This window comes from Neomonachus schauinslandi, chromosome 4, assembly GCF_002201575.2.
Source record: "Neomonachus schauinslandi chromosome 4, ASM220157v2, whole genome shotgun sequence".
NCBI lineage: Eukaryota > Metazoa > Chordata > Mammalia > Carnivora > Phocidae > Neomonachus > Neomonachus schauinslandi.
Genome location: NC_058406.1, coordinates 83,039,810 through 83,060,227, shown reverse-complemented (window position 1 = coordinate 83,060,227; position 20,418 = coordinate 83,039,810). Strand labels below are relative to the sequence as shown.

Here is a 20,418-nt window from a genome sequence, read left to right as displayed (position 1 = left end):
AGAGCAGGCAGCAGGGAGGGGTGCTGTCTGCCATACTGAATGTCCTCCAAGCAGATGAGCTAATACCCCAGGGATCTAGCGGCTCACAGCTTGCCAGCATGTCCTGTAAGCAGAAGCTGCCTTAGAACCAGGTAGGGAGTCAGTGGGTCATGCCAACCTGGAGAGATTGTAAAGGTGCTCTGCCTTCCCCTAGATGTTGCATAGAAGGACGTTTTCTACATTTCTGGGTAGTGGATAAGGGGTGTTACTCCAGGATCCAGTTTTGCTAACTTTAGGTGGGGGTGAGGAGACGTATGGTACCTCATTCTACTGTACTGTATTTGTTGACCAAAATCTGTGTTTAAGTAGACCCCCGCAACTCAGACCCAGGTTGTGCAGCTGTATGTTTGTTTTTGTTTCAAAATAATTGTTAAGAGAATTATTTTATGCTGTTCATCTTGCTTCTATCACAGGAATGTTTTTGACAAAGAGAAATAGGATTTTTTGTTGTTGGTGGTTAAATCTTGTCAAGAAAATGTGCTTGTGTTATAAAATTCATGTTGAACCTGTTCTTCTATGGTCTAGATTTAGCAGAAAAGAATTTTAATCACCTGTCTCCATATGCAGCTGTCTCAATTCTCACTAATTCAGTTACATGCGGTGTTTTCCGTGTTTACAGGTTCAGTTTAACTTGCAGTTTACAAAACCAAATACATCACTAGGAGATGTTCAGTCAGGAACAACTATTAGTATGCCTTGCTCAATTGATAAGGAAAAGTAAGTACTTGTTGGCATAAAATTTAATGTTTGCAATTTTGAAAGTCATCTTAAATAATTTTTATCCGTTCTTGAAAGCTTTGATGCCCACTTATTTATCTGTGACATTTGAAGTTGCTGATCAGTGGGATTGAAGTGGATTTCCTTTTATCTATAAGAAAGATTTCCCATATTTTTTTAAACTGTAGTAGACAGTTAAACATACAGTAAAATTTTATTTTTTAGGAGAGACTTTCCTACATAACTGAACTACCTTTCATCTGCTTTTGGGCAACTAGATAGAAATCTTTTTGATTCCCTTTAGTGTGGTTTTTGTTTTTGTTTTGTCTGTGTCTGCCTCTGGAAGCACTCCATTTTTCTGAATTAATGCTTCCAGTGTAAAGTACTCTGAGAAGCCAGCTATTTTATTTTATTTATTTTATTTATATTTTAAAGATTTATTTATTTTAGAGAGAGAGAGCGAGCATGAGCAAGGGGAGGGACAGAAGGAGAGGGAGAGAAGCTGACTTCCTGCTGAGCATGGAGTCCGACGGCTCCATCTCAGGACCCTGACATCATGACCTGAGCCAAAACCGAGAGTCGGACCCTTAACCAACTGAGCCACCCAGGCGCCCCAGAAGTCAGCTATTTTAAACAGCTAGAATTCGGGCACCTGGGTGGCTCAGTTGGTTGGGTGACTGCCTTCAGCTCAGGTCATGATCCTGGAGTCCCAGGATCGAGTCCCGCATCGGGCTCCCTGCTCAGCAGGGAGTCTGCTTCTCCCTCTGACCCTCCCCCCTTTCATGCTCTCTCTATCTCATTCTCTCTCTCAAATAAATGAAAAAAAAAATCTTAAAAAAAAAATCTTTAAATGCTAGAATTCTTTGCTAAGAATAACGAGGCTTGTGAGATTGTCCCATACCCATCGAAATAAGCTTTAATTTTATGACTTGTTTTGCCTACTCAGAAATTCCTTCCTACTTTTTAGCTCTTACACAGGTTTTACATAGTGGGATTTGTTCTGTCAGTGAGTTGTGACTAAATTAAACAGCTCATGAAAACTTGTCTCTCTGGTAGTCTATACATGTTTGTACTATTTTTTTCTTATTATTATGCTTCTTACTTAAAATTTAATCACTTTAAGACCTGTCTGCTGGCACTCATTACCATTAGCTAGCATCATTCCAATGTATTGCAGAATAAATTACTAACACTTCCAAGAGGCTTCTTATCCCAGTTCTCTGGCTCTTATTCATTGGCTTCTCTAAAGTTGGCACCAACATGAATATTACAATAGTTTGTGAGCCTTTTTAAAAAAGCAGAATTCTTTGAAGTCTTGAAATGTATACATTTGTCATATTTAATCTCACACTTGTTCAAGAGGCGGTGCATCTGGAATTCATGTTAATGGTAGAACACCATGTTTATATATTTAACTCTGTCATACACACCAAGAGCAATTTTACTTGTAGAAAATATCGTATTTGTGGTACAAAACCAAACATAAGCATGTGTCCATAAAATTAGAACTGTTCAGCTATTTTGTGTGCTTTCTGTTTGTGGTTGGCTTTTTACTTTATTTGTTGTCAGGTAGGAAAAGTATGGCAATGGGTATCAAAAGTTAAAAAAAAGCTAAAACTGAAGGAAATATCTATTCACCCACTTAATTCTTCTCTGAAAATTGGAAAAAGACCATTTAATTTCAAGAATGTACATTGTTTTACCAGTGCCTTTAAATTCTTGTTACATGGAACTACTGAGAAACTTGACACTGGACAGATATAGGAAAAACGAATATGGTGGTAGAAAGGGGAAAAATACATCTACATAAATGCCCCCCATGTTCTTCCAAAATTTTATATTTGTGTTCATCTGACTAGAATTCATTATTAATTTTAATAGTGCTAAATATTAATGAACTTTGAAGTACTATAAAATTTTGAAGAGCTTTTGGCAAAGGAAAAATCTTACTCATTTTATTTTTATTTATTATTATTATTTTTTTAAAGTAGGCTCCACGCCTAGCGTGAAACCCAACACAGGGCTTGAACTCACAACCCTGAGATCAAGACCTGAGCTGAGATCGATTCGGAGGCTTAACCGACTGAGCCACCCACGCGCCCCTTACTCATTTTATTTTATTTTTATTTTTTTCCCTTACTCGTTTTACATACAAAATGAGATAGAAATGATTAAGTAATGATACTCTTGAAGCACGGACATTTGTTTTCATTCGTGTATCACTTACGCACTATTGTTTTATAGTTTTATAGTACTAGAGTTTTCATTTCCCCTATATTTTTTATCTTAGCTCTTCGACTTACTGGTGTTATTTATTATAGTCTACTGTTTACTGGGAAGGGTACTTTGGCTTATGGATAAATTACTTAAGAAACCACTGAAGAATATGATTTGTTTTGAACAAAGCTATCAACAGATTATTTTATATATGTCTGTAGATTAGATAAACCTTCAAAATTAACTTTTAAAGTGAAAATAAGGCTTTGTTAAGATAAGTAAATAATTTCTATTTTCATTTCAAGTGGTGCAAATTTAGGGCTGGAATCCAAATACCTGAAGAAAAGGGAAGATAGCATTCCTTTACGCGGGCTCAGCCAAAACCTGTTCAATAATCCAGGTGAGAGGACAGTTCTGAAATGGATTTTACACTGTGGTTTAATTGACTATATTTTACAAAGACGTAAGTGAATACAAATAATTTTTTTTTGTCCTCATTTGCAGACCATCAAAAAGATGGCACTTTAGGAGCATTACAGACATCTTCCAAACCCGCAGTGCTCCCTTCTGCATCTTCAGCGTATTTCCCTGGGCAGTTAACAAACAGTTAGTGCTAGTGTTACCTTTTACATTTTATTGAAATTTTAGAAATTCCCTTGGTTTAAAAATATATGAACAGCATAGATCAAATCCTCAGCCAGCAAGTTTCAAAGTTTACTTGAGCTTACTGTATTAGATTGTTTGGATCCTTTTTAAGTACTGCTGTCATTTCATGACAAGCTAGAGGAGCTGGTTTGTACTTTGGGGATTCTGAGTGAAGATTCTCAGGAAATGACACCTTTTAGTTTGTGTACATGGTGTTTTATAGAATAACAGTATGAATTTTATTAAATGAATCCTTTGAAAAGTAGTTCTAAGGAAAGAGTTGATGCTTTTACGGGACATTCTAGTCACTGAGTATCTGGGTAAATGAAAACCTGCTCAGACATAATATGAAACCAAAGAATGTTAATAATTCATTTTATCATTTTCATTGGTAAAAGTTTTAAATTTGACACCTGAAAATTATGAGGGAAAATTATTATCTCCAAAGATATCTATATTATAATTACCATAAAGGGAAAAGTCTTAGAATTACCTTCAATGAATGAAATTAATCCTTCATAGCAAGTAGATATTTTCCTTGCAACATCTTTAAATTAGCTATTGAACAAGTCTAAGTAATTTTGATAAATTATAAAAATAATTTGGACAATGTATTTATATAACCAGATTGGGTGCTTTTAATCATTTGAGCTGCGAAGTTTATAGGATTTTAATGCTTCCTGGAAAACTACATTTACCCAGTTTTTCTTTGTTTGGAGTTTTATTAGTTTGTTATACAATTAAATTAGTGGAATGTTTTAAAAATTAGTACTATACAAAATACTTTTAAGAGCATCATGAATATTCATTGTTTTTTTATAATATCAGAGTGGGTTCACCCAGTACAGAGTAGCATTCTCTTATGAAACGTATAAATCAGTTTTTGTTTGCAAGGATTGCTAATGCTCATGTAATATTTATAAACTATTTTCAAGGACCTTACTACACAGATAAGGAAAGAGAATTCAGTATATTAATATCAGTATTATTGGGTTCATGATAAGACAATCTAGTATTTGCTCATATTTTTCTGAAGCCACAATATTGAGTCTTGTGATACTTTGAAACTGTGCTGGTAGTTGCAAACAGTCTTAACTAGGGGATTTATTCAAAAAAATTTAGTGACCATTATTGGGTAGTTACTTTTATATGTGACTTGTCATTTCAATATACTATTATGAGTATTAGTAAGAATACTTGGTTACAGCAACCTGAAATCACTTACTAATAATAATCTGGAAAGTAGCCTCTTGGTGATACTAGAATCTTTCCTGTAAATATAATGTAACATATATATAAAACATTGTAACAGGGTTTGGATGGGACTTAGGACATACAGGTAGTTCTTTTTTATTTGAAATTGTTTTGCAGTGTACAGCTGTACATGTGTTAATAATCACAAGGTTGCACTTAATTTCTGTGAACTGTGAGCTTTGTTAATAAAGTATGGTATATGACGTGTATGTAAAAACAAACAGCACTGATCTGCAACTGTTGACTATGCTTAGAATTTAAGTACTTCGTTTAATTTACGGACTAAGTTTTCATTTCTTTTGTCTTCCTACAGGAGTATGTTGTAGTGAGGGAGAAAAAAAAAGGGGTTGAAGGGAAAATGACATAAAGCTTTGATTTGTTACTGTAAAAATGATTATGGTAACAAAGCCAAAACAGACCTTACAGGGAATCACAGATCAAGACTTTCTTTTAAAAAAAAAAATCATTAAAATATTTAATTTTATTAACAGAATATTTACATTTCTTTTAAGACCTTATTTAACCATAGTGAATGTTCCAAGTTTAAAAAGCATTGAGCAATAACCACACAAGATGAAAACAGTGTAAACTATACAATACTTTATGTACAATTTTTACAAAGTAACACTTTTTTAAATAATATAACTGGACACAAAAATATACACTTTAGAGAAATTCACATCAGTAATTGTATAAAGCTCTCTTCTAGGGTCCTGAAAATTTAGGACAAACATTAGCTCTGTAAATAAAGTGTTACTGTGACAGTCCTGAAAGGCCACTATATATATTTATCTACATATAGATATCACATTGACATTTTCAAGGCTACCAGCTTTACTATATAATTTTTAGATTATGTATTCAAGTGTTGAGGTTCTTATGATTATGCATTATGCAAACATTAAAAGAATAGTGGTGTAAGTAGCTGGGGAACAAATCTGAGCCAGTGTTTAGATTTAGACTCTACCCCAATTTAAATTCTAAATGGCTGATATTTTCTCATTTCAAAAACAGTGGTGAATGTTTAAAATAACTACAAACAAGCTTGAAACATGATTCAGATTTAGTACAATTTTCTTAAGTTTTTTTTTTTTAATGCAAACAATTCATTTACCATTTCTTTACTTTAGTGCATCTGCATTAAGGCTTTGAATTATTTGACCCAAGATTTTACAATGTTAAAAACGAACAGGTCCATAACCGTACTACCTACTCTGTCTCGCTGTGAGTCAGCATAAATAGAGTTAAAGCTCAACACCTGAAGGAAATGGTAGCAGAGACGTTGCTAGTATCTAAGAAGGTACGTATATAGTTTTTAATTAAAGGATGTATAATAAAACAAAAAGCTTAGTGGCAAGAAACTGGTGCTAATAAACAAAAGGTTTCTTTTCAAAAGAAATTGTAACATCTTTGGAAAACTGTCCGGTTCTGGTTCTTTCTTTAGTTCCCACGGAGTTCATGCAGATACATTTCTTAAGACAATCTTAAAGTACATTGTAGATGGAAATGGAATGTACATCCAGAACTACAGGTAAAAACTAAGACCTGGGTGTGAGAGAAAAGTCTTCCTGATTTCGGTCATCACACATTTGTGTCCTGGAGCAAAGGTTCTTTGGCCTCTCCTGGCGCTTGTGTACTGTGAGGATGGCTGTGACTGCCGCAGTGCTTTCTCCAGCTGCTGGACCGTAAGCTCAAATTGGTATGTTCTGGAATAAACAAGGCAACAAGCAGAGCCAGCAGTACCGAACAGGCTCCAAATAGGAAGGGGGGGCCAGGGATGATCGAATTCTGAGAAAGAAAAAAATGATTAGGGTTTTTGCGCCGACATCTCGGCTCTAAAGACACTGCTTATCTTTTAGTAATCCCAGATTGCTATGAATTATAAATCAAGGTTTTTCTCTCTTTCTTCATCAGAGCTACAGTTAGAAAATGCATTTGCTTTTCAGGAGAAAAGGGACACGATCGTACTCTCACTTTAAAATTCTGAGGATAGTAACTGATCCAAGAAACCGAGCCAAAAGATTTTTTAAAACAGCCTATGCAGAAATAGATGGTCACTTGCAGCACAGAATCTGAACACATCCTATGAGCCGTCGCCTCAGTAGTTCAGCAGGAAGCTCTCAAAAGTAAAATTAAGTAGCATATGCCATTAACTACCGTAGCGGAATCATCATGACCGTTTTCTCTGTTTAAAAAGCTAAATACATTCTCTAGTAACGACCAGTGAGGGAAACACAGCTAAGGCTGTTACCGTAGGAATCAAAAAGGCCTTTGTTTTAGCCCAAAGTTACGTTCATCCTATGCAAAAACTTGCACAGCCAGTTTAACCTGTGTACAGCCCACAAACAAACATTTTTATTTAACAGTAGTCTTGGAGCTCTGCTATACAGGCACGGAACTGATGAGCTATCTGCATTGGCTAAAGGGATGATGTCTGCCGTTAGTATTTTCAGTTGTAAGGAGGGAAAGTACAGCAAACAAGTGAACAAAGATGTGAATCCGCACCTAGCTGCCGGTTGCTAGAGAAGGCAGGCCTCGCCTGGGGGCCTCGTGCATCGCGCAAGACCCCGATGAGACAGACAGCGGTACACACGGGGGCTGTTACCCACGCCACGAGGTGTAATACCACACACTAGAATATTTCAGTAATTCTTAAATTCTCGAGGGAAAAGGTATGGACAGCCGATTTCAAAAAGAGGTATACAGGGGAGCACAGCCTCTTTGGCTTTGGTTTTTAAGTGCTGTAATAATCTCACGTAAAAGCCTGGGTGATCAAAAACCATTTGTCGTTCAATGCAGCCAAGTGAACTGTATGTCTATCAGGTGAATGAAGAATTACCTGTTCAAAGTGGTGCTGTGGGCTTGTGTTTGTTCCCAAGTCTGTTCCTGTCATTGGCAGTTCTTTAAGTTCCACATGGAATATGTAGAAAATGAATCCATAAAGAGCTGGTCCCAGACCATTGCACAATCCTCGAATTCCTGTTATCATTCCTTGAACAACACCTAAATTGTTTACACAAATTATGTAATGCACCGCTTATTTTTTTCCTGCCCTAGAACCAGTACAAACAGGAAGTCAATCTAAAACAAAAGCTCTCATCAGACACTAGCAATTTACCAAGATGGCATTAAAAAGTACTTAGAAGCCCTCAGCTCTACAAAGTAAGCTATATGATACAAATGTGAGATCAGGTAAACCCAACCCAGACATAGACCTAGTTTAAACAAGTGGGTAAAAGCACCTTATTTCCCTTTAAAACACCCCTGGCTAAAAATTAGACATTAGTTCACAAGCATAATTGTTAAAAAAGAAAAAACTGCCCCCAAGGAGCTACTTAAGACCCCACTGAGTCAAATACAGAGTTTGAGTTTTGCTTTTCTCTGGGATCTTTTCTCAAATTTTTTTTTTTTAAGATTTTATTTATATCTTTTCTCAAATTTAAAATGCAATTTGCTTTGGCCACAGGCCTTTCCTTCCTCATTTATCAACTAAGTGATCGCTGCCACTCTTTTGTAATACCCTTTTTTCCCCTTATGACTAGAGAAAACACATCTTTTTCAAAGAATTATCTGTTAGCGTTTTGAGAATTAAATGTTCCTATCACAAAAGTGTAGGATAATGTTTTCTAAGAAGGTCTTTAGATAACTGAAACCTAAGATTTAAATAAAAGGGTTACTTAAACCCAAGGTGTCTAGCACATCGGAGTAAACACTTAAAAGTGGACATAAGGTGGCCAGCCTATCATTAGATTTTCCAGCGAAAGGACAGCTAGTGCCACGCACTCAGAGTGAGAGACATGGTTATAGATACCCACCTAAGGACAGTACCCTGGAATCTGCTTTTCCTCTTAGCAATGAAAGCAATTTTAAATTCTTTACCTTGATACATTTACGATCTGTACTGAGGAAGGAGATAGGACATAGGATTCGAGTATTCGTGCTTTGAAATAGTAATCATGGGTTCTCGTCAACTCACCTTGTTGATCAGCATCAGCAGTTCGTGAAACAAGGGCACTGACCGCTGGAAAGGTAATGCTGGACATGGCCGCTACGGCCCCGGCAGCCCACATCATCCTGTGACCCAAAGCAGCAAAACAAAAATACGTTCTCCACTGCGCCTCTCACTCAGAACACACACTTGAATTCAAGTAACTGTTACTGCAAAGCGGCTGTGGTACAGGGAAAAGGAGAATCGTACTTGGTCTATTCCTTCCTTCCTCTGTGACTCTGGGCAAGTCACTCTAAGCCTGAGCGGTGGGTGGGGACAGGGAGGCCATTGAGAATAATGTACGATACACATAAAAAACATCATTTCGTGTTTCCCCAGCCAGTTAGTCCCTCTGCAGGCACTGTTCCCGCAGACCTGTGCTTCAGCGTGAAGCTACTGAGCTGACCTAAGCCTTGGATGTTCTGGGCTTGATACTCAAAATAAATGCTTTAGATCATTTAAATTGTGAGCACCTCTTTGTAAAAACTAGCCTGGAAAACAAAACCACCATCAAAACACACTCTTGCTGCTTACTCCTATCCAAATCCGAACAGAGGTAGTATGTTCAGGGGAATGAAAACCTGACTGAAGCGAGTTCAGTCCCGTCACCCGGAGCATAACGGCGCGCCTGCGCCGCCCGACCTCAGCCTCACCACTACCATCACCCTGCAGGCCACCAGACTGGCGAGAAAAGCAAAGAGCCTTTTCTCTGGCATGAAGCTGGGACCAAAACAATCGGGCTTGCTCAATTAACTTCTGGTCTGCCATCAGTAATGATCACTGATGCTACACATTTTTTTTCTAACAGAAAAACAAAAAAGGTAAATAGTGCTAGCTTTCAGGGCTTTGCTGCTTTGAGATTACATGTTTTATCCTAATGACAGACTGATACAGATTAAATGCTCAGTAGAGATTTAAAAACTAATCTTATTTAAAAATCTAATCTGTCACACAGAAAATGTCACACCTCTCTATCCTCAAGCCATTCTAGAATACACGAACACACAAGTGAGAAATCTGTATTATATACATTTTGAGAGAAATAAAGCATAGTAGGAGACAGATTAAAATCTAATAATAAGCCTTAGATGAGAAGCAAATACAAAAATGTTTGCCAATTAGGGGTGCGTGGGTGGCTCAGTCAGTTGGGTGTCCAACTCTTGATTTTGGCTCAGGGTCCTGGGATTGACCCCACCATCAGGCTCTGCGCGCAGCAGGGAATCTGCTGGGGATTCTCCTGCTCTGCCCCTCCCCCACTCACGTGTATGTTCATGCTCTCTCTCCTCTCTAAGTAAATCTTTAAAAAGAAAATCTGTCAATTACACCTCAATAAAGCTGGAAAAAAAGAAAAAGGCAAACATCAAAAATTTAAAAATTAAAATATACCTACCAAGGTTCTGAACCAAAGCCATACCATGCCAGCTGTAATATTTGAAATCCTAGACCCAATAAAATGGTGTTCTTATTTCCAATTGACCGCATAAGTAAACTCAAGACTATGGTCTAGAAAAGAAGAAAAACCAGAACAGAATGGTTTATCAGAAAAGAACTTTTTAAAAATAAAAAATACTTGGTGACTTCCTTCAGTCTGTAATATAAAAGGACTACTACCACTTTACATTTTGGCTTTTTAACAATTGCCCTGAATATATCTTGAAACCATTACTCCAGATCGCACAGAGCAAATGAACGGTCCCTTTGCTGACAGAGATCCAGATTCAGGGAAAAAGAAAACAAAACAGAAAAGTGAACTTTCTATTCAGTACATTTCTAATGACCACTTAAATCAGAAATTGTAAGTAGCATCAAAAGGTTCGAACCCATGATTTGGGGAATCCCTGTTACATAACAGCTTTAAAAGTTTTTACGGGTCTAAGTTAATCCAAAATGCTTATCCTCCCAACTAAGCAAAACTCAAACAGTACAAGAATTACTCTAGGGGCACCTGGGTGGCTCAGTCGTTAAGCATCTGCCTTCGGCTCAGGTCATGATCCCGGGTCCTGGGATCGAGCCCCATATCGGGCTCCCTGCTCCGCGGAAAGACTGCTTCTTCCTCTCCTGCTCCCCCTGCTTGTGTTCCCTCTCACACTGCCTCACTCTGTCAAATAAATAAAATCTTAAAAAATTACTCTATATCCTTCATCTAAATTACTGCTGAAAGCATGATGCTTTTACAAACAGTAAACAGGTGTAACTAAGTAGATTTGGGAAAAGTACAGTATAAGAACACAGCCTTTGGAGAAATAGTCTGGATCATAATCTTGGCTCTAACTGTGTGACCCTGGGCAAGTTATTTCACACTGAAACAGTTCTGTCTCTTACGAAATGGCAATAGTACCTACTTCAAAATTGTGTCATGTCGGTTAGAGGAGCTATTTATAAAATGCTTAGCATTGTCCTTGGCACACAGTAAGTGTTTAGTAAACAATATTATGGGTTGCATGGGTTTTCTTTTCCTTTTCTTTCAAAGCTAAAAGAAATTCAGCAATGGTTGGGGATGTCAGAAAATATTTCTTGCCATTTTTTTTTAAGATTTTATTTATTTGACAGAGAGAGACACAGCAAGAGAGGGAACACAAGCAGGGGGAGCTTCCCGCTGAGCAGGGAGCCCAATGCAGTGCTCCATCCCAGGACCCTGGGATCATGACCTGAGCTGAAGGCGGACACTTAACGACTGAGCCACCCAGGCGCCCCTATTTCTTGCTATTCTAATGAAAGTACTGAATATACTACTTAAGATAGCTAGTAAATCCAGAGGAAAAGGTGAAAATAATTCAGGAAATCACTAGCTGATGACTGTAACTGTAAATGTACAATTATCAAATATCAGCTTAAAATTCTTTAAATTGAGGGCGCCTGGGTGGCTCAGTCAACTAGTTAAGCATCTGCCTTCAGCTCAGGTCATGATCCCAGGGTCCTGGGATCAAGGCTCGCATCCGGGCTCCCTGCTCAGCAGGGGGGCTGCTTCTCTCTCCCCCCCCCCCCCCCCCCCCCCGCCCCATGCTCACACTCTTCCTCGCAAAAATAAATAAAATCTTTAAAATAAATAAAATTCTTGATATTGAAACAACCATTTAAGAGCTTAATCAGATATAATCACAAGCCAGTGGAAAGCATATGAAAAGCCCCGTGAGGGTTCTTGAACAATTAGGACTCAGCTTTCTTCTCTCAGATTCCCCCTTAAATCATTAGTATAAACTTGAGTTCCACAAGACATGGAACCTTGCTGGATCACATTCTTCTCAACCACAACCACAAAAGGGAACTCACCCAGAGTAAGCAGTTAGCAAAGAAAACTTCCTGTATACAGGACACCCTAACTGGGAACACTGATTTTCTCCCTGAGGGCAGGAGCTTTCCTTAAATATCTGTATCTTTGTATGCCTAGCAGCTACTGTACCTTCTTAGTATTTATGGAAAGCATGTGATTTTTAAATATGTCACAATATTCTCAATGATAATGGGATAAATTACTTAGTATATACAGTGTGCTAGACAAGAAAAATTATTTGGTGTCCCTTAATTTAGTGTAACTCCTTTTGTCCCAGAGGTTAACTGACTAATTTAACCAAGATGTACATAGCTAGTTAACAGTTAACTGACATCAGTTTTGGTCAGTTAACCAAATATTTGCCAAGTTCCTACTATATCCCACTGCTATTTTAGGTTTAAGGGCACTGACCCAAGGGTCAGAGAACAGGTCAAAGTACTGGTCAGCAAACAGAACACCTCATCTTGGAGGGAAGATGGACCTAAGTGTCCTGATTTAGCAAGATAACTGCAGGTTGTAGCCGCTATGAAAAGAAAAAAAAAAAGAAATGGGGTAGTGGGATAGAGGTGTTGCTTAAACCAGGATGGGCAGAGAAGGCCCTTCAGAGGCAACAGCTGAATGGGGAGGGAGGTGGCTATGTGAATTTCCACTGCTCCAAGCAAGGGGTGACAGCAAGTGCAAAGGCCCTAAACTGGAGTGTATTCAACAACATGGAGAATGGGGCAAAATGAAGTCACGTTGAGTCTAGGTTTTATTCTGGTTGCAATGGAAAGTAAATTTTAAACAAGAGGATTAAAATTTCACTCTACAGGGGCGCCTGGATGGCTTAGTTGGTTAAGCGTCTGACTCTTGATTTCGGCTCAGGTCATGATCTCGGGGTCGTGGGATCAAGCCCCGTGTAGGGCTCCACACTCAGCTTGGAGTCCGCTTGAGATTCTCTCTCTCTCCCTTTGCTCCTCCCCCTGCTCATGCTCACGCTTTCTCTCTAAAATAAAATCTTTAACAAAAATTCACTTTACAAAAATTACTTGACAAGTGTCGAATAAACTGTAGGGAGACAAATTTGGAAGGCGAGAGACCAGGAGGCGTCAGCCATGGCTCAGACTGGCCACTAGTAACAGAAATGGGGAGAGATGCTTCAGTTCAGAATGGATTTTGGTGACAGAAGATACCATCTGAGGGACTGAATGTGTGGTGAGGATAAAGAATGGCAAGAATCAACAAAAACAACACCGAGGTTTGTTGTGGCCCCGACAACCAGGAGCGTGGTGACGCCCATCAAGGAGATGAGCGGTGCGAAAGGGAGGGAATCCAGATTTTAGTTTTGGTTGAGTTTGAGATGCCCAACGTGTATCAAACAGGAGCTCGGGGCTGGCCTGGAGGTAGAAATTTGGGAGGCAACAGCATATGGAGGACTAGATCAGAGCACTGAGGAAGGAAATGTTTCCAACAATATCCCTGCACTCACATAAACATTTATTTAGTGCAAGAGTTAGGAACTCATGCCTCCTGACACCAAAGAAGGGATGGGGCCTAAAAGCCACAGAGGGGACAGCAACCATTTGGCTCCCACTGGAAAGTGGGTATGTCCATGTTTCCAGATCTTATCATTTGGGGGGGAGAAGCTACATACACATATTTTCATATAACCTCCCAATTTTTAAATGCTTCCTACTAATTTTTAAAATAAGTATGTATGTATGATTTATTTTAAGATTCTGTTTTTTTAAGTAATCTCTATACCCAACGTGGGGCTCAAACTCCCAACCCCAGGATCAAGAGTTGCATGCTCTACTGACTGAGCCAGCCAGGCACCCTTTTTAAAGTTTTAAAAACACCATGGCGGGGGTTGGGGGGATGGGTTAGCCTGGTGGTGGGTATTAAGGAGGGCACGTACTGCATGGAGCACTGCGTGTTATACGCGAACAATGAATCATGGAACACTACATCAAACACTAATGATGTATTGTATGATGATTAACATAACATAAAAAAAAAACCAAAAAACACCATGGCAAAAAACCAATGGCCTCTAGTTTAGCACTTAACTCGGTTGCGGGCACAATACAGGGTGCCCCAGTGACCAAAACAAATGTGATATAATCCTGACCACACAGTCTACTCAGAGCTCTACTAGGACCCACAATCTACCGAGGCAAAAACAATCAAAAACCAACAGTGGTAAAGGCGACAGTACTGTGTATTCTGTACAATGACAGATATAAGCCTCAGTTAGTATGGGGGCTCAGAGAGAGGATACTTCGGGCAGAGGGGAGGGAGGCAGAAAGGCCAGCAGGAACAAAGGCACAAGGGCAAGCAGTAACACGGGCGGACAACAAGGTATTCTCAACTGTATGCTTGACTTAAATGAGAATACAAGACAATTCTTTTACCTTTGGGGTTATATATTATACTTAATATTTTAGTTCATATAATGACAGCAATGTAATGATCAAATTTCTATATATACTGCATACTTCCATTCACCTGTTTTTGAAGTCCAGCTAATTTTCTCACTTTTTAAAATGTGAAAATTCATCTCAAAAATGATTTTTCTACGTAGGCCTCAAAAGCCAAATGGTCGTTTAAGGACCATATTCCTTGCAGGCTGTGTACATAACGTCTGCTGTACCACCAATGCTGGATGGCTGGTGGCTCATTTCCTCCCAGACTCCAGGCACTGCGAGCGCTCCCGATACAAACCCAACCACCCCCGCTTCCTGTATCCACAGCTTCCCTTCTGGCTTCTCAGCTCTTCAAGGCTGTTTTCCATCTTGCATCCTTTGTGCCAGGTGCCCTCTGCTGAGCAGAGGGAAAATTTCCTCTAAAGCACCTTCACATCACTCAAGCAGTGTTACTGCCCGAATTTATAAGGCACCTGCAGCTTCCACGATCAGTGAAATACGAAACAGAACTTATTAACATTTTAGAGCTATTCATCTCTTAAGTGCCATTATAGTAAATGTTAGCTGTTCTCTTTGTCTAAATCTTAAACAAAATATTAGCAAATATAATCTCAGCAATGTATGAAAAAGAAGACATCATGACTAGGTTGGATTTATCCCAGGATTCAAGGTTGGTTTAACATTCGATAATTCCTCAAGCTCTACTCTTACTATTTATACATTTTCCTTGGTATTATGCTTCAGAAAGGTGTTTTTTAAAAAGCTATTCTTACATATAGGCAACAATATATTTTCCTCCAAACCTGAAGTGCACTTTTCTGACAGCCAGGAATGCATATCTAAATGCAACGTTATTCCTGATTAAGGAACCTCAAGATAAAATGGAAGTTAGAATAGGGTAACTGGGTGATGGACACTGAGGAGGACACATGAGATAATGAACACTGGGTATTATATAAGACTGATGACTCACTGACCTCTACCTCTGAAACCAATAATATATGTTAATTAATTGAATTTAAATTAAAAAAAATAGAAATAAAAAAAAATTAAATGGAAGCTAGAAATAGTACTAATACTCAATGCCATATGTATGCATGTGTGGGGCCATGGGTGTATTTATAGAATTTAAATTTAAATTTGCAATTAATCACTAAACCTACCAAGAATTCATAAATGATGAGATCTGCAGAAAGAATCCTACACCTAAGAGATGGTCAAACATCGAAGAGTCCTATTAAATATTAAATGAACCCTGCTTTCGTTTTCTGAAGAACAGACTAAAAGAAAGCTGCACTCTAGAAGACTAGATCTAAGGTTAGAAAGAGTGTTAGATTAGATCATCTACAGTCTAGAAAAAGCAAAGCCAAACAGGAAGAAATGGGTGGGGCTTTATTCACTAAAAGGAGAAAGACTGACTTGAGAAAATTCTGGTCACTGGAATATACTACTTGCTCATGGAACAGAGATTTGAGGCCGAGATGAAACATATCCTAAGAAAATCCAAATTCCTGGGTTAATAATATCTTATTCATCAAACAACCACTGGCTACCAACTGGGTTTCCAGGGTAAATATTTCATGTCATTCCTCTGCTCAAAACCCTCTAATGGCTTCCTATCTTCCTGTCAAGTCTCAGGATAACCTTCGAGGCCCCAGATGACCTGGTGGCGGCCCCCCCACCCCCCGACTTCATTTCGTGAAGGTCTCTGCCTCGCTCGCTCGCTCTGCCAGAGCCGTGCTGGCCCCTGGCTATTTCTCACGCATGCCAGCTACAGTCCTTCCTTAGAGTTTTACTTCTGTTCCTGCTGCTCAGAATCCTCTTCTTCCAGATACTCCCACGACTTGTTCTTCATTCCTTCGGGGTTCTGCTCAAAGGTCACCATGTATCAGCCAGGCCTTCCCAACCCTTCCAGGTAAAGTAACACCCAGTCCCCAGTCCCTCCGTATCCCCAGCACCAGTTTTCTTTATAATTTTCGTTACACTGGATACGTTTACACGGACATATTTATGGAGTTTCTGTCTTACCCCGCAAGAGTGCAAACTACAACAGCAGGGATTTAGTTAAGTTCACTGCTACATCCCCGGGGCCTGACACACGGCAGTATTCAATAAATACGTAAGGACTAATATAAAATGGTAACTTTATGCAGGTGTACACTCTAGTTTACTAAATCAATAAACTATCTTTCTGGTTTATATATTATATAATGGTTAATATGTGTCAGTCCCCAAAATCTGATCAAGACTAACTACATTTAACAAAACTGAATTTCTGAACCTACAAACCTCAGATTCCTGACACTGGTGACTCTACCAAGAAAATGTCACTTGAGTATCACTTGAGGCCCCTTTTGGATGGTCAACCAGGAGCAATGATCTACCTCCTCACTCTCTCTAACTAAAAAGAGACTCACCTTAAAAATAAAGTAAGATAAAAAGAATAAATAAAAAAATAAAAAGCGCCTCACCTGTGCAATAATGGAGAGAATGCCAAGGACTGCTATAAATGCTGCAACACTTTCTGGTGAGAACTTCATTATCTAGAAGGTTTCCAGAAAAAGAAACATTAATAAAGACAAAAGTACAACAAATACCATACTGATGCAACTACATGTATCTTAACATTAAATGGGCCAGAAAAAAAAAAAAAAAATAGAACTCATTTATAACCAAAGAACTCTACAGAGGAAGAATCTGGCTTTCACTGAGAACCACAATTATAACAACGGTTTACATACAAAAAATAATAGCTACTTAATTTAGATTTGGTAAATCTAAGTTCCTTAATTTAGACTTAGATTTCATAAATTAGAGACAGCTGTCAAATGCTCAGAATCCATCTTACAAATAAATATTGCGCCGTTTGTGCTTTGTACAAGTACTGATAAAGGCCCGATACTGCTTGGCAAGACCAATGCCAAGGAGGAGAAATGAAAGCTCTCGGAACGGCCAGCTGCTTCACCGGTATCTGCTCTCCATCACCCAGAGACTGGAGGAGACGGACGGATTACAAGCATCCCTTCCCTTCTGTAAGCAACACAGAAGCTCAAGCCACACACACTGACAGGAGAACTGTATCTTACTGCAGAAGCCACAGTCTTAACAGATATGCATAAGGAGCATCAACCACGCTCCACAGGAAGTTAACGCCAGTGAGCTGTTATTTATAAAAGAGGAGGCATTTTAAAAGTCTCTATCATGGCTCTCAAGATTAAGTATTTTTGTTATTTTTTTTTTTTTTTTTTAAAGATTTTATTTATTTATTTGAGACAGAGAGAATGAGAGACAGAGAGCATGAGAGGGAGGAGGGTCAGAGGGAGAAGCAGACTTCCTGCCGAGCAGGGACCCCGATGCGGGACTCGATCCAGGGACTCCAGGATCATGACCTGAGCCGAAGGCAGTCGCTTAACCAACTGAGCCACCCAGGCGCCCCAAGTATTTTTGTTATTAAGGCACCAAACAATGGAAGGAAAGTCCCCCTTGGCACAATAGGATTTTACCTGTCTGAGGTATAAAAAGAAGCTGGAGTATTGGCCGGCCTCCGGTAGGTAGGAGAGAAACACCGTAATGCAGATTAGCAGCACTATGGAATCTTGGCCCACTTTTTTTAAGGACTAGAATAAGAAAAAGACCAATATAAGGTTTTATATCCAAACACTGAACTGCTCTTAAAAATATGCAGTGCTGTCTTCTGGCACTGTACATACAGGCACTTAGCGGTCTTTCCTAAATGTCTTTCATCCTCCCCAAACTATTCGGAATAGTATTTCACAATATTTTTAAAAATCTGTCAAGATGTTTTCCCCGAAGAAACATCCACAACAAAATATGAATATTGCGCTGAATCATACATTCACTTTTTTGCCGAAGAGAAGGAGAAAAACTTTTTACCGCAAAGGGGTCAGCCTGTTCCCAGGAAATGGGTGCCCCCCATGACGCTGGCCGCATCTTCTCGGGCAAGGACTCTGGCACAGCAACGAGGATAAAACAAATATCCAGCAACGCTATGGCTGTAGCCAGGACCACCACCAAGCTGTCCCCGTACACTCGGCCGAGGTAAGCTCCAATTGCGGGGCTGGTTACCAGACTCGCAGCAAATGTTGCTGAAACCTGCAACAAATCCAAGTGGACAGGAAGAGATTAGTCCGGACACCCCCGACTCTTTCCTTCAGCACCGCAGAACTCAGATTTATGTCAGTCCTCCTGCCGCTCTCCCTTTTCAGGATCCTACCTCTGCCATTTTTCTTCTATGCTCTTCTTTTGCAGGAAGAGAATAGATTCTTCACTAAAAAAAATATGTAATGGCCTGAAAGAAGTCTGAAGAACAATGCTCTGGGGAAATCCACTGTGATTTTTTTTTCCCCAATATTAAAATTAAAATGAGATGAATGTTTACCTTGTTGCATATTTAAGGCTGGCTAAAATAAAGCTTAAAGACTTTGAGGTTGATCTTCTTTCTCATCAGTAAAAGTGTTAAGTGCTAGTACAAAAGTGAACTAGGTGATCTCTTTAGGTGGCAGAGTTAGGAAGGATGGGATCACAGGTCCTTGGCACTGAGTACATCGCTAACCATGTCTAAAACTCAGAAGAAGTCCACACACCTCTGGTGAAGATGCAGATTAAAGAGGACACAGGGGAAGAATAACTTAATCCCAGATGTGTCTGGCCTATTAAGACAAAATGGCCTGCAAATTAGCACACGTGACAGCAAGTATCACCTGACGGAGACCATGCTCTGTAAAGGATTAATTAGAAATTAATGTTGAGCTGCTCCTCACTCTATGCCATTTTTGACTTTTGGATAAAGGATTTAACTTCACAGGAGTGCTTATTTTTAGCTGCTTATTAATAAATGCTCAAAAGAAGCAATTCAATTTCAAAGGTCAATTATTTGACAAGTACCTAACATTGTAGTAATTTTTTTTTTTTTTAAAGATTTTATTTATTTGACAGAGACACAGCGAGAGAGGGAACACAAGCAGGGGGAGTGGGAGAGGGAGAAGCAGGCTTCCCATGGAGCAGGAAGCCCAATGCGGGGCCCGATCCCAGGACCCTGGGATCATGACCTGAGCCGAAGGCAGACGCTTAACGACCGAGCCACCCAGGCGCCCCACATTGTAGTAACTTTAAGCATCTCACTATTGACCCAAATGTCCATCACTGGTGAGTGGATGAACAAAAAGTGTACATCCCATAGAGTGGAATACTACACCGAAGTAAAAGAACTACTGATAAATGTATCAACATGAATGAAAGATTATGCTAAGTACAGACACAAAAGACTACATGTTGTATTACTTACGTTAAATTTCTATTAAAAGCAAAACTAGGGTGCCTGGGTGGCTCAGTTGGTTAAGCGACTGCCTTCGGCTCAGGTCATGATCCTGGAGTCCCGGGATCGAGTCCCGCATCGGGCTCCCTGCTCGGCGGGGAGTCTGCTTCTCCCTCTGACCTTCCCCCCTCTCATGTGCTCTCTCTCTCTCACTCTCCCTAATAAATGAATAAATAAAATTAAAAAAAAAAAAAAGCAAAACTACAGGGGCACCTGGGTGGCTCAGTTGGTTAAATCCTCTGACTCTTGATTCCAGGTCAGGTCAAGATCTCAGGGTCATGAGATCGAGCCCCGCACTGGGCTCGTGCTCATCGCGGAGTCCGCTTGCCCTTTGCCCCTCCCCTGCTCACATGCTTAGTAAACAAACAAACAAACAAAATCTTTTTTAAAAAAAGGCAAAACTACAAAGACAGAAAGTACATTGGTGGTTGACTGCCTGAGGTGAGGGGTGAAGTGGGTGGGGATAGATGGCCTTTGGGCTGACGGAAATGTTCTAAAACTGGATTGTGGTGGCATTTTGTTAGGGCAGCTTTAGCAAATTAAAGAT

At 39.4% G+C, this 20,418-nt stretch overlaps 2 protein-coding genes across 4 annotated transcripts in view; one reads left to right on the top strand and one right to left on the bottom strand.

Annotated features, from left to right (window-relative positions):
• The window catches only part of SASS6 (SAS-6 centriolar assembly protein), a 53,553-nt gene extending 49,969 nt beyond the window's left edge, over positions 1–3,584 (top strand). Inside the window, exons 15-17 of the mRNA XM_021690216.1 lie at positions 659–756; positions 3,279–3,373; positions 3,478–3,584. Of these exons, the coding sequence (XP_021545891.1) occupies positions 659–756; positions 3,279–3,373; positions 3,478–3,584 (300 nt within the window). The remainder of the gene's footprint in view (positions 1–658; positions 757–3,278; positions 3,374–3,477) is intronic.
• A 1,630-nt stretch (positions 3,585–5,214) lies between these two features.
• Positions 5,215–20,418, bottom strand: part of MFSD14A (major facilitator superfamily domain containing 14A) — a 42,933-nt gene continuing 27,729 nt past the window's right edge. Inside the window, exons 6-12 of one of the 3 annotated variants that reach the window (XM_021689961.2) lie at positions 18,431–18,649; positions 18,040–18,153; positions 17,008–17,079; positions 10,251–10,363; positions 8,849–8,946; positions 7,712–7,875; positions 5,215–6,660 (exon numbers count right to left, since the gene is read on the bottom strand). In XM_021689961.2, coding sequence (XP_021545636.1) covers positions 6,454–6,660; positions 7,712–7,875; positions 8,849–8,946; positions 10,251–10,363; positions 17,008–17,079; positions 18,040–18,153; positions 18,431–18,649 — 987 coding nt within the window. In that variant the 3' untranslated portion in view covers positions 5,215–6,453. The remainder of the gene's footprint in view (positions 6,661–7,711; positions 7,876–8,848; positions 8,947–10,250; positions 10,364–17,007; positions 17,080–18,039; positions 18,154–18,430; positions 18,650–20,418) is intronic. The other 2 variants (XM_021689962.2, XM_021689963.1) reach the window with 2 other exon arrangements.